The sequence below is a fragment of the Apis mellifera genome, linkage group LG4, assembly GCF_003254395.2.
Source record: "Apis mellifera strain DH4 linkage group LG4, Amel_HAv3.1, whole genome shotgun sequence".
Classification (NCBI taxonomy): Eukaryota; Metazoa; Arthropoda; class Insecta; order Hymenoptera; family Apidae; genus Apis; species Apis mellifera.
The window spans coordinates 10,447,267-10,460,235 of NC_037641.1; the positions used below are offsets into that span (position 1 = coordinate 10,447,267).

Sequence of the window (12,969 nt, forward strand, 5' to 3'; positions counted from 1 at the left end):
AAAATTCTTTATGAAAGTTTTCAGAAAAGTGTTGATCAGTTTAGTTTTTGATTCTTGACTCGTATTTATTTATTTATTCGTGAAAAGTTAAATATGAATGTATTTTAATCATATTTGTATTAAATTTTTATAATAGAATTAATTAGTTTTCTGAGTAGAATATATTTGAGAGAAAAATTCTTTATGAAAGTTTTCAGAAAAGTGTTGATCAGTTTAGTTTTTGATTCTTGACTCGTATTTATTTATTTATTCGTGAAAAGTTAAATATGAATTGTATTTTATAATATATTTATTAAATTTTTAGTATAATAGTATTAATCAGTTTTCCAAGTGGAATATATAATATTTGAAAGAAAAATTCTTTATGAAAGTTTTCAGAAAAGTGTTGATAAGTTTAGCTTTTGATTGACTCGTATTTGTTTATTTATTTATTTTTTGTATGTATATCGATTGGAGTAAATGAAAGATTAAAACATTTATCGAGATATTAATTCGATATATTTTATTTAACTTAAGTAATAAAAAGTTGAAAAAAATTCTAAAGATATATATATCTTTCCTTGTGCATAAATCGTGAAGTACAGAGTCATGTAGTTGGCTCGATTGACGATCTTTTTATTCGTTTTATCAGCGACGATAGCCCGGTAAAGGCTGTAAAAGCGAATTAGAAGACCCTCCGACTTTTCTCGCGAAACATGTTTCCTTCGCTCGAATTTATACGTGTATCGTACTTGAGAACATGTGTCAGACGAGAATAGAATACTTCTTTACGACGTAGGTTGAGAGGAGCGAGAGTTGAGAAACTAAATTTGTGAAAAATGAAGAGGAAAGTGGAAATACGAAGAGGGAGGAAGGAGGGAGGGAGGGGGACACGGAGACAGCAAGGGGTTATCTTTCAAATTATGGCATAAAATCTTTGCAGGGGAACGAAATGGTTAGATAGAACGTGTATCTAGTGTTCATATACTTACACGGATGTCAAGTAAGTAATATAATTATATTATTGAGAGAGAAATGGATTATTTATGAAATTAATGGAGAAATAACAAAAAAAAATTATATTGAAAGAAATGATTCATTTATAGAATTAACGAGAAAAATATTAGCCAACAATTCTCAATATAAGAAAAATTAATAATATCTTCTAAGAAAAAAGAAACAAATTGAAACAATGATTTCATAAGAAATGATATTTAAAAAACGTATTCTTCAAAGGTTCAATGTTTAAAATGTTTAACTCAAAAGATCAGGAAAAAATTTGAGAAGGAAGGAAGGAAGGAAGGAAAGAGCGTCTCGTAGTAACAGCGTGGGTTTTCCGTTTCTCTCGTAAAGCGCGCATGAGATAACGAAAATTCGGTATGCATGAAAGGAGGTCCTTCGACAAGAAGACCCTTTCGGAAAGTGTGTACTTATGAAAGCTCGTGCATATAGGAATAATCGAGAACGTTTGCTAACCCTTATATCTATAACGGGCCAACTTATGATTTAACCGTGACAAGTTTGTATAATATCGCACGATAATGTATATAATAACTATTAAGAAATGAAATGGAATATCGAATCAAGAACCAGAATATCATATACAAAAAAAGATATAAATATCTATTGTATAATTATTTATAAAAAGCTCTTCTTCCTCACCATCATTTTGACGATGAAATATGTTTTCCCTGCTTCCTTTTCCTTTCCTTGTCGGCTTGCACTCTTTCTAACCTCACTTTTTGTTCACTTCGCACTTTTCCACTTTTTTCGATCTCCCGACTCGAACTCTAGTTTTCTCTTCTTTGTCTACTTCCTTTTGTCACCTCTTCCCTTCAACTCCACACTTTTCAAACCCTTTTCAAACGCTTTTCACACAATACGCGTTGTACACAATACTTTTATCCGAGCGATTCGCGTCGTTCTTTATTTATAGACACTGCAAACAAAAAATAAGGTTAAGTTTTTGTATCCGGCCGTCGTGAGGCGCTGGCAGTGCTAAGACACACGCAATGCTACAATTATAGGCAGAAAAGTTGTTTAATAATTTTTTGCGAATATCTCGAAAAGCAATGGTAAACATGTATAGGAAAAAATTGTTCAGAAATTGTTGAGCTTGACGATATATTTCAAGGCTATCAAAATCGAACAAAACGGGATCCTTCTGTAAATAATTATCGTAATTATATTGGAAATGATAATTGTTCGAAATTATGACAAATGTAAATATATGTAAAAATATTTCTATTTTAAATCGAAATTCATTTGCATAAATGCCTATACAAACGTAAAAACCGTGAAAATATGCGTATCTTAAATTAACATTAATTACAAATGTCTGAAATTGTAATTTCTGGCATAATCCCTTTGCTCGATAGCTATTAGCAAGTAAGCAGGCGAATTTATTGCTCGTATTAACGTGTTGCGGTATCCATAAAGCAAACTAAGAAGCAGCTGTAAATAATCGATACGTTGTTTCACTTTCTCGTTCAAATCTATCTGGCTCGTTGCGTCTGCCAGTTACGCACACACTCGTGCACACACGAGTTCAATTTACGTCTCGTTTCGACCCGTATTGAGATAATTAAACGGTCGATTAAAATCGGGATCGTTAGTACGACAGGTGTGTGCATTCGTTGAGCATAGGATGAAAGGCGTTAATAATGATCGAGTTGGCGCGATTGCCATTCTTACCTCTTCGTGTTACCTATATAACCATTATTTCTTACGAGAAACAGAGCAACGAGTTATTTTAATATTTCACCGATCGGATGAACATTGATCATATACGTGCTTCTCCTCTCTTATTCGTTCCATTCACTCACGTGTTCACTGTTGTCCTTCGCTTTCTGATTCGACGTGTAATTCGTATCGAGATATTATTCCAGATTTGCTCGATAATTACATATTATTATATAAATTACAAATTTCTAAAAACATATTAGGTCTTGATGCGAAATAAAATTTTAATCGAGTCATCAATTCATATTTTCGATACACCTTGTATCTGAAAAAAAAAAAAGTTTAAAAGATGAAAGAATCTTACTTAAATTAACAAATTTTATCGATGATTATCAAGATATTTTTCCCGCTAATTCGACCAACGCCGATTGGCCCGAGTTGCCGAAAACCAGTTTTTAAACATGTCAAAACGAATCATTCGCGGTCAATTGTGCATCTTTCCGTGCATCCTCCTCTCGAAATTTTAAAACGTTGTTACCGCATACGGTAAAAAAGAGCCTTTAACAAGCGCAACAATCCAAGTTTATAGCCCCGATGACCAACATTCGGCCATCATTTTATTTATAAAGTAAACTTTATGTAAACATCGTTATACGCACATACATATACGATTGATGTTTTATATTTCACAGAAGAGCATAAATATTTCTAAGAATTTCGTAAAGAACAATTTGTAGACGCTCGATGAGCTATTGTGTAAAAGTATTACGCTACTCACTTGACTTTAATAACTTTACCGTACCACGATCACCGTATCGACTTTAGCACAGAATCCTGCAGCGTTAGCTTTTTTTCCCTTGCAAGGCGAGTTCACTTTCGAGCCAGGTTCATACGATCATACGAACCATAACTAAAACTTGAAAATCACGCTACGCGATGGCCGTAAAGTGATATAGGCGAGATTCGAGACGAATCAAGGGGGGAATAAAAATTATTCAATTAACCTGGTTCGTTTAATCATCCGATTAAATTATCCATATATCCTCTTTCAAATTTTCTTTCTTTATTTTCACGAGTTTTCACGAGCGGAAACATTTTTTTTTTTTTATATATTTTGCGAAGAGAAATTTTGTCAATGTTGATAAAAATTGATCGAAGTGAAATACAGGCAGATACAGACAGGCGAAGAAGGGACGACGAGTGTACGAAATTAATAGATTAATCAAAGAGCGTGTAGGAAAAGTAAAGGATGGAGATCGTGGCGATGTATCCAGGGGCAGTAACCCAGCCCATCGAGACAACAGTTGCGGTTAAATGCCTGAGGGAATCGGTGATGGTGACGCCACGGCGCGAAACCACCGACAACCCTTTCTGTCCAACGACTTATACCGTACGATATGTTTCACCACACTCACCGCCGGCTTAAAGTTCGAATCTTTTTCCCAACTCGGATATCAAATATTACATGTGCAATTTATTTTTGTTATTCGAACCTATTATCGAATTACGGTCTCACCGATACCAAAGCATTTTCAAACTTGCGTTACTTTTTTTCTCTCTCTCTCTCTCTCTCTCTCTTTCTTTCTCTCTTCTTTCTCGTAACATCTCCCTGCGAATCTTCTTCGTTTCGGCGAACACGAAGAAATCGATTAAATCGGTGTAAAAGTGAAATAAAGAATCGAGCAATCGTGCGTTAAGCGAGAAATTTATTTGTTTGTAAATTTAGATCTGAAACTAAAAAAAAAGTACGTGGAATTGTTAATTATACAAAAATCATTTTCTATATATTATTTGAGAAAAGCAGAATTCTTGCAAAAAAATTTATTGTATTGGAACTGATAAAAGTAGAACTATGCAAACATCAATTTCTTTACATTCTTTACATCTTAAATTACGAAGAGAAAGAGAATATGAATTACGTTTAAATGCAAAATATTTGATAGGTTCACATTTAGAGATGAGAAAGAAAAGAGAAGAATCGTGCTTCAAGTGCAAAGATTATTTATTCGTAAATTTAGATCTGAAACTGAAGAAAAAAAGTACGTGGAATTATTAATTATACAAAAATCATTTTCTATATATTATTTGAGAAAAGCAGAATTCTTGCAAAAATTATGCAAACATCAATTTCTTTACATCTTAAATTACGAAAAGAGAATTACGTTTAAATGCAAAATTTGATAGATTCACATTTAAAGATGAGAAAGAAAAGAGAAGAATCGTGCGAAGATTATTTGTTCATAAATTTAGATTTGAAACTAAAAAAACTAATGGAATCCTAATTATTAAGTATGGAATCCTACAAAAATCATTTTCCACATATTTCTATGTATATATTTGATTAAAAGCAGAATTCCAACTATGAGATTTACAAAATATAAAAATTTAAAATATGAAATTACGAAAAGAGAGAGAGAGTACCGATTATTATATTTAAAATGGAAAATTTTTGATAGATTTTTGATAAGGTTTAGATCACGTTTAAAGATGGAAGGGAGAAGGAAGGGAGAAGGTGAGGCATTCTTGAAGGTACGGAAGCAAGTTGAAAAGAAAAAAGAGGGAGAAGGCGAGGCTGGGACGAAGAGTGGAAGGGAGAAAGAGAGGGAAAGAGAGAGACTCGGTTATTTAATTAAAACCGGATTATACGTGGTAGGTAGGGGCCTATCCTACATCTGTAACCACCAACCTGGCACCATCGATATATACTAATTGCTCTATCCGGATTAAATGGCCGTAAATACTGCACGAGCTCCCAGCTAATTACCTGCAGCTTGTATTTCATCGACATAGGAACCGGGCATCCTTCTTTCTTGAATCTTTCATGAGCGCGGTGTTTGAAATACATTTGCGAAATCCGTGGCAGAAACGTGTGATGTCAGTTTAAAAATAACAACCTGTTTAATATACATACAGCGTACGGGTTGGAAATGTTATGATATATTAATTTATCGAAATACGTTTCGATGTTCCTGTTGAAAAAAGAGAGAAGAAATTATATATTTTATATATACATAGATATCAAAATGAAAACGTGTCGATAAATAGCGATGATTAATTCGTTTTCACAACCTGTTTAAACGTGGAACAAAATTTTCTCGTTACACGTTACATTATTTCCTTTTCGCATTTCTTTTTTCTTTCTTTTTTCTCTTTTTTTCTTTTTAGAAGAAATCCGTGCACCAGTAAACCATGTAAATATATTTTATCTTGAGCTTATCTCGTGCAATATTTCATATAATTTTATTTATTCGATGCATACATCATTAAATTTAGAGAAATTTAATTTATAGAAGATCGAAAGAAGGGTAGAGATAAGGTTGTTAATTAAAAGTAAGGTGAAGAGATGAATTTTTTAAATTACTTTTTTTTTCTTCTTTCTTTCTTTTCTTATTCCCCGTTCAAACTATCGCGAAATGTTCCGTTTATTAATCCAACGTAGAATGGAAAAAAAATTTGAAAGATTCGCTCTTTAATAACGTGACACCCTCGCGGCGTGCAGGGTGGGGAGAATCTTTTTATTTCGCTCCTTTAAGCAACCGTCTCTTTTAATTAAAGATACGCAACCACTCTATCTTCCGTAGTCGTTTTAAAGTGTAAATGATAGCGCGGTTATGGTCACGGCCGTGGAAGATAGCCTCTCCTTGGAAGAAGGGAGTAGCATTGTCGTCCCATCGAGGGGTAAAGAGTAAAGCTGAAGGGTAGAAAAACGTCGAGGAAAAGAAAAAAAAAAACGAACGAGTTAACAAAATTTTGTTAAAAATCGTAAGATTATATTTTTTATTATTTACATATTGTATATAAAAATTATTTTTCTTAAGATAAATAATTTAATTAATGTATTAATCTTCTTCTAAGAACAAAATAAAAAGAAGAAATCCGCAGAAAAATGAACATTTCAGATGAACGATAAGAAGATGTTTGCGGTTCAACAATCTCTCCCCTCTCTTCCTTTTTTTTTCCTCTCTCTCTTTTCATTCGAAACGCCCTTACACACGAAAATGGCGGAGCTTCCGTTAATTATGCGAGCAGATGGAACTTCGTAAATGGAAATCGCATCCCTTGACCATTTTCCAGGGTTTTGATGATTACATCGATAAGATTATACGGCCGGAGAAACGGGTTCTTACGCTTACCCTGAAAGTAGTATTCTAATTTCAAAGATTACGAGAGGGGGTGCCGTTTCGTCGAATCGTTTATCAATTGTTCCATTTAGATTATCGCGCGCTCTTCCTCGCGCCTTTCCCGATATTATTATTCAACGCTATTTCTATCTATAAAACTCTTATCCTTAACTCTTTCTTTTTTTTTTCTCCTCCCAACAACCTTCGATATCAATCATCCAACTATAACTAATTCCAAGTGGAGGAGGAATGATATCGACGCGACAAATCTACGAAATCCCCTTTATACTCTTATTAATGTAACCGTAATGTAACAAGTGGAGGAAGAAGAAAATCGAACTTATTAATCAACCTGAAGAGGTTTCGATATCGAGAGAGATATCGAAAATAATAAGTAGTGGTGGTAGTAGTAAAAATGGAATATTCCTGGCCAATATCCCCCTCTCTATCGGGGAAGGTTGCGCAATAATCGAGGTGTCGTCGAATTATGAAACGAAACTGTGAAGGGAGGAGGAAGGGAAGAGGAAGGAAAGGAAGGAAGGAAGGAAGGACTCGCCGGTATTTTGCATCGCGATTATTTCGAATCGAAGCCATCCGCAATGGCTATAAAGGGAGCGCAAGGTGTCTGTTTCAATAAAGAAAGGAATATCGAGTGGCAGGGCGCGGACATAAATTTCCAAGTGTACCTAATTGAAAGGGGAAAGGGGACGCGGAGGCGCGAGAGAAAACGAACTCTCGGGGAAGGGAGGGAAAGGAAAGAATGGACGGAGACAGGAAACGAGAGGAATCCGCGGGAGGAGAGGGAGGAGTGGGCTCGAGAATATGTTAAACGGCTCGAGAATAGCCGGTTCGGGTTCTCCAAATAAACGATGGGGGCACGCACGGTAGCTTTGAAGAAACAAGATTCCTCGTGTCGAACTAACTTACGATTCTCGCGCCTCCTCTTTGCCAAATCGTTTGCCCGGTTATCTTTTATCTTTGGAGCTTCGTCAGGGTGATGTTCTAATCTTCCTCGTCCAATTTAATTCGTTCCACTTTTTCCCAAAATTGCAGCGTAACGTAACTTCCTGTTTTCTTCCTTATTTTTCGGAGTTTCTTAGTTTACGGGAAAGTCGAGAAATATTTTTGATGAAATTCAAAATTGCCTGTCGCTTCTTCGAGACACGAGAGGGATGAAAGAGAATGTGAATGTGGATGAAGGAAATCTCTGAATTTATTTAAATAGTCGAGTTGATATAATCGAGTAGTAAGCCTTTTAATACTTGTAGTAATAATTTTTATTCAAACGTACGAAATTGTAATTTGTTTCTCTATCTAAAAATCTTTTAACGCTTTTATGATTTGACTGTATTGAACTTCCAACGTTGTTTATTCAAAATTCAATACTATCGATTATTTAAAGGATTCTTTCAATTATCGATAATTAGAATTTCCGTGCAATTTTATACTCGATAACTCGTACTTCTTTTATATTTTTTTTTTACCTATTCTGTCACTTCCATACAAAGGGAAGAGATACAACAATTAACACCGCGTGATAATTAAAATTAGATTCTTCTTGATGATCGCGGAACAAGTTTCGTTTTAAAATTTATGTTAAGATGGAAGGTACGTAAGCAGGTGGAACTGCTCGACAAAGTTTATTTGACTTCAACATACGGAATCTTCTTCTCTTTCTTCTTCTTCTTCTTCGTAAACCAACATTTTTCACAATTCTTTCACAATTCTTCTCCAACTTATTTGATAAATGTTTCTTTTAGCAACGAGAATCTCTACCTTTGCGTACGATATGATAAAAAAAATATCGTAAAAGCGCAAAGTTCAAGTTATTTTCACTTTGTAAAGTAGTTTGCATCAAAAAACTTGTAAAAATAAATTTGAATGATAAAACGGGGGAAACTTGTGTTTTTACTCTTCTATTGGGGACGCGCGAGAATGCATTACAAATAAAGATTCGATTCCTGACCGCGTCAAAAAGGATAAAAAACGATCGTTTCCAGGTAAAAAGAAATTTCCATCTGATCCATCCTGCTGTCCGGCATGCGGAGTGACCGTAAGGCCGCAGGAGCTCGAGCAACATTTCGCCCAGGAACTCGACAGACTTTACAAGATATCCTCGGCTTCCTCTCGGGCGCGAGCCTCAAGATCCAGCTTGCCACCCGGCCATCCCCAGGATCATCCTCACGGGCCCATGCTCCATGCACCCTCGACCGCCGATGGCACGCCTCATGGAAGATGGGAGACTTACAAAAGGATCAAGGCCAATAGACAGGTGAATTCGAATTCGTCGGATCCACAATAATTTTGTTTCGTTCGAGATCGAGTAAATAATAAAATAAGTAAAAAGTAAAACAGAGTAGAGTAAAACAATAAGATAGAAAAAAAAGTGACGAGAAAATTTTCGAAATTGTGAAAAATTACGTCGATATGGTGTATTTCTTTCTTTTTTGAAAAAGAGATTTGGAATGTGTACAGGCTAGAATCCGCGTGAAGAACCGGAAACGGAAAGCGGACGAGCCATCGTGCCCCGTGTGCAGCGAGAGGCTATCCGGCACGCCCGAGGAATTGAACCAGCACGTGGAGAGATGCTTAAACAAACACAATAACGGAAATCCTGCCGGCCAAAACAATTTGGACGAGGAGGAGGTCGACGTGGAGGGCGATGCGGAAACTTTCGAGGAATACGAGTGGGCCGGGCAGAGGAGAGTGCGAGCGTCGTCCATGCTCGTAGGAGGATTCTCCGGTAAGTTTATATATTGATAATATAACATCAAGTAAAATATATCTTCGTAGACATATTACTGCCATCTCCTATATTTTCTATATTTTCCTCTCAAAATATCGCAATTACGAATAATCAAATGCTGTATTAAATTATTATCTGTTATAAATTATAAATCTTGCTTGTATTGCACTTATTACGATATTCATTAACGCTATCTTTTCTTTCCTTTTTTAAAATCAATTCGACTCTACTTAAGCGTCGACAAAATTTCCAACTTCTTTCCTTTAAGATCTTTAAACGATAAGAAGAAAATTGTATCCGACGAAGGAAAGGAACATTTACGAATAAATCGCATTACGAATAGCCGCAGGTTTGGCGACGTCGTCGAGCAATCGTTCGTCGGCCGGTGGCAACAGCGGATCGAACCACCAGGAGGAGGAGGACGTGGATCTGGTGGTGGACGGGGACGACGCGGCCGAGTTCGGGCCGGCACAGTATTCCGAGGCCGACGTGGTCGCGCCTCGCATGGATGGGACGCCGAGGGAGCAGAAGGAGAGAGACGCCCTCCGGGAAGCGGTGATATCGCCGAACGCGCCCAACACGCCCCACACGCCCCACACGCCCGAGCATCAAATCGGCCAAGGTTTGGTGGAGGTGAAGCCTGAGCCGGGGACGACGACCCCTCTCGGCCAGAGCGAGCAGGACGAGGGCGTCTCGACGTCGCCCAGAAGGGATGGCGACACGCCGGTGATCGAGGCGCTGAGAGGAAGGATTCGGGAACTCGAGGCGGAAATGCGCGGCCAACCGTTCAAATGTCTCATTTGTATGGTGAGTTTCTTCTTCTCTTTGCAAAATTTCGAAAGTGAAGAAACGTTTTCCTCTCGCGATTTCGTACTTCGATCGAAACTTGTCGATTATTACGAGCGAAGTAAGAATAATCGTACGCCGTACTACTTGTCGATTGAAGATAGCGCGTGTGATTGGTTTGCGTAGGAGCAATATAAGAAACCGGTGACTTCCGTCTGTTGCTGGCACGTGCATTGCGAGCAATGTTGGCTACACACGTTGGTAAGTGTAAAAACGAGTATATTTCTTTCCGAAAGTGTGTTCTCTTTTTCTTCTTAAATTCCCCAAGAGGAATTTAATATCAAACGATTGTTAAAAAAAATATTTGAGAATTTGTCACTCTTGGAATCTTTAGAAATCGATGAAATCTTGAATTTGAAGCGAAAAGATCGATAAACAAACACGTGGATATCCTTTTGGATTCTTTGAAAATGTAACGAATTGAAATCAGAAATATTGAGAAGAGTTTTCTCTCAACCTTTCAGGGTGCGAAAAAGCTGTGTCCACAGTGCAACATGATAACGTCGCCTTCAGATTTGCGACGTATCTACATGTGAAGGGAGTTGCCAAACAGGAAGCCGTTGGTTCCCGTGTGTTGTTCGTAGAGAAAAATCGATCGATCGATGAAAGGGGGAAAAAAAAAAAAAAAGGAAAAAGAAAAAGAAAGAAAAAAAGAAAATGTTTCAAAATGTTTCGCACAATCGTGTAAATATCTGTATATATTTATGCGTCACGTTAAATTAAACTCCTTTTAGATTTACCACGTACGGATACGCACTGTAGCGTTAGTAAATTAAGCCGTGAAAGGCGCGCGTGAATGATGTCTCGATCGAACCGAGTCGAGCAATGTACTTTTATCATTCGTCACGCAGACCAATTTTCATTGTATTATAACATATATACATATATATATATATATAATATTTTCACGTTCCCGATAAGTTATTACGTAACGTTAGCCAAAAGATTGTACGTTATTTTGTGAAATAATTATAATCTCGAATGTTAACGGTCGAACGTATATATACTGGTTAAAAGACATTCGTTTTTTTACAAATATTCGAATAATTTCGACGCAATTATGACGTAAATTAATTATTTCTTCGCTTCGTTTTTTCGCCTCGCTTCTTTCTTTACCGTATTTAGCATACCAAAGGAGTAAGATTCTTCAAAGATCGTTTCGTTAGATATATATATATATATATTTTCAACAATTTTGAAAGAATAAAAATCGCTCAACGATAATTTTTATCGAAAACGAATTATAAAAATGAAATTGGAATTTTTTTTTCTTAGATTCTACGTGATCCACGAAGAATATCCTCTGGTATGCTTAATAATTCTTGTTGTATCTTCGGATATAGGATAAACCCGCTGCGGTAAATCCGATTGATTATCATCCATCGATAAAAATGTTCGACGATAGTATCGAGCATCGTTGTCTGGATCTGATTCGAATCGAAGACTATATTCGCGCGTACCTGAAAATTCTAGGTGTTATATTTCGAATGGCTAACGTCTACTTTAAAGAAAAAAAAAAAAAAACAAGTCACATCACTCCATTTCGCCGGATCTACACCGTTTTTTCTCAATCTTTCTCTTTCGAGCAAACAAAATGTATCTGTGTCTACGATTCATCGAGTTCAATTTACGAAGGACGAATATATTATGTATGTGTAAAATATAATCGACAACTTTGTTAAAAAAGAAACGCAACTATCTCCAGAGTAGGATTTCTGCGAACGAAATGAAATGGTCAATTTGAAAATAGTGGGGGAAAAAGAAAGAAGAAAAAGAAAAAAAATAATTATCGTATCCGACTCTTCCGTAATTTGTTACATTCGTTGTTGATATTTTTTAATTTGAACTCAGGAAGAAGGAGAGCGTCCAATACGTTTGTTTTTTTCCAACGATAAATATTACGTGATATTTACGTAATATTTACATATTCGCATATAGTGTAAAAAAAAAAAAAAAAAAAAAAAAAAAAAACAGACAATATTAATTTCCATTGTCTTTTTAATTTTATACACGGAAACGTATATATTTATTCTACTTTGCCAGTAATAAAAAACAATTTATCGTCAACGATACTTGTTTAAAAATAGATCTCACGTTATTTATAAAATAATTTCCGATCATTTCAACAGGGTTGATACGATATTAATTTTGCTCAAATATGAAATTTCTCTAATATATTTAACCGGTTCCAATCAATAGGAGGAATATTCGTAAAAAAAAAAAAAAAAAAAATATATATATATATTAATTCGTTGTACAGATTAAGATGCACATTGAATTTAAAGCAATATATACGAGGTGGAATGTGTTTTTGAAATGTGTTTTTTTTTTGTTTTTTTTTTTTTTTTTTTTTTTTTGTTATAAAATGCGTATTATTCACGAGTTACAATGAAATCGACAAACGAGTATACACCAGTATAATCCAATCGACCAAAGTTACGATACGAAGTTTTTGGATAAATTAATTAATACTTATTAAAACGAATAACACGGATTCTTGTTTTCTTTTTTTTTTTATACATATATAATATATAAACACGGACGAAACACGGTTTATTTCAATGAGAAAAATTCATCGAGAAAAGGTACTAAGAG

The 12,969-nt window shown here is 35.6% G+C and overlaps 1 protein-coding gene across 5 annotated transcripts in view; it reads left to right on the top strand.

Moving 5' to 3' along the window:
• Nucleotides 1-11,898, top strand: part of LOC725092 (E3 ubiquitin-protein ligase RNF220) — a 130,471-nt gene extending 118,573 nt beyond the window's left edge. For all 5 annotated transcript variants that reach the window (XM_006567281.3, XM_001120981.5, XM_006567279.3 and 2 more), the window contains 5 exons: nucleotides 8,783-9,054; nucleotides 9,258-9,525; nucleotides 9,872-10,335; nucleotides 10,501-10,575; nucleotides 10,839-11,898. In XM_006567281.3, the coding sequence (XP_006567344.1) occupies nucleotides 8,783-9,054; nucleotides 9,258-9,525; nucleotides 9,872-10,335; nucleotides 10,501-10,575; nucleotides 10,839-10,910 (1,151 nt within the window). In that variant the 3' untranslated portion in view covers nucleotides 10,911-11,898. The remainder of the gene's footprint in view (nucleotides 1-8,782; nucleotides 9,055-9,257; nucleotides 9,526-9,871; nucleotides 10,336-10,500; nucleotides 10,576-10,838) is intronic.
• The last annotated feature ends 1,071 nt before the right edge of the window (nucleotides 11,899-12,969 follow it).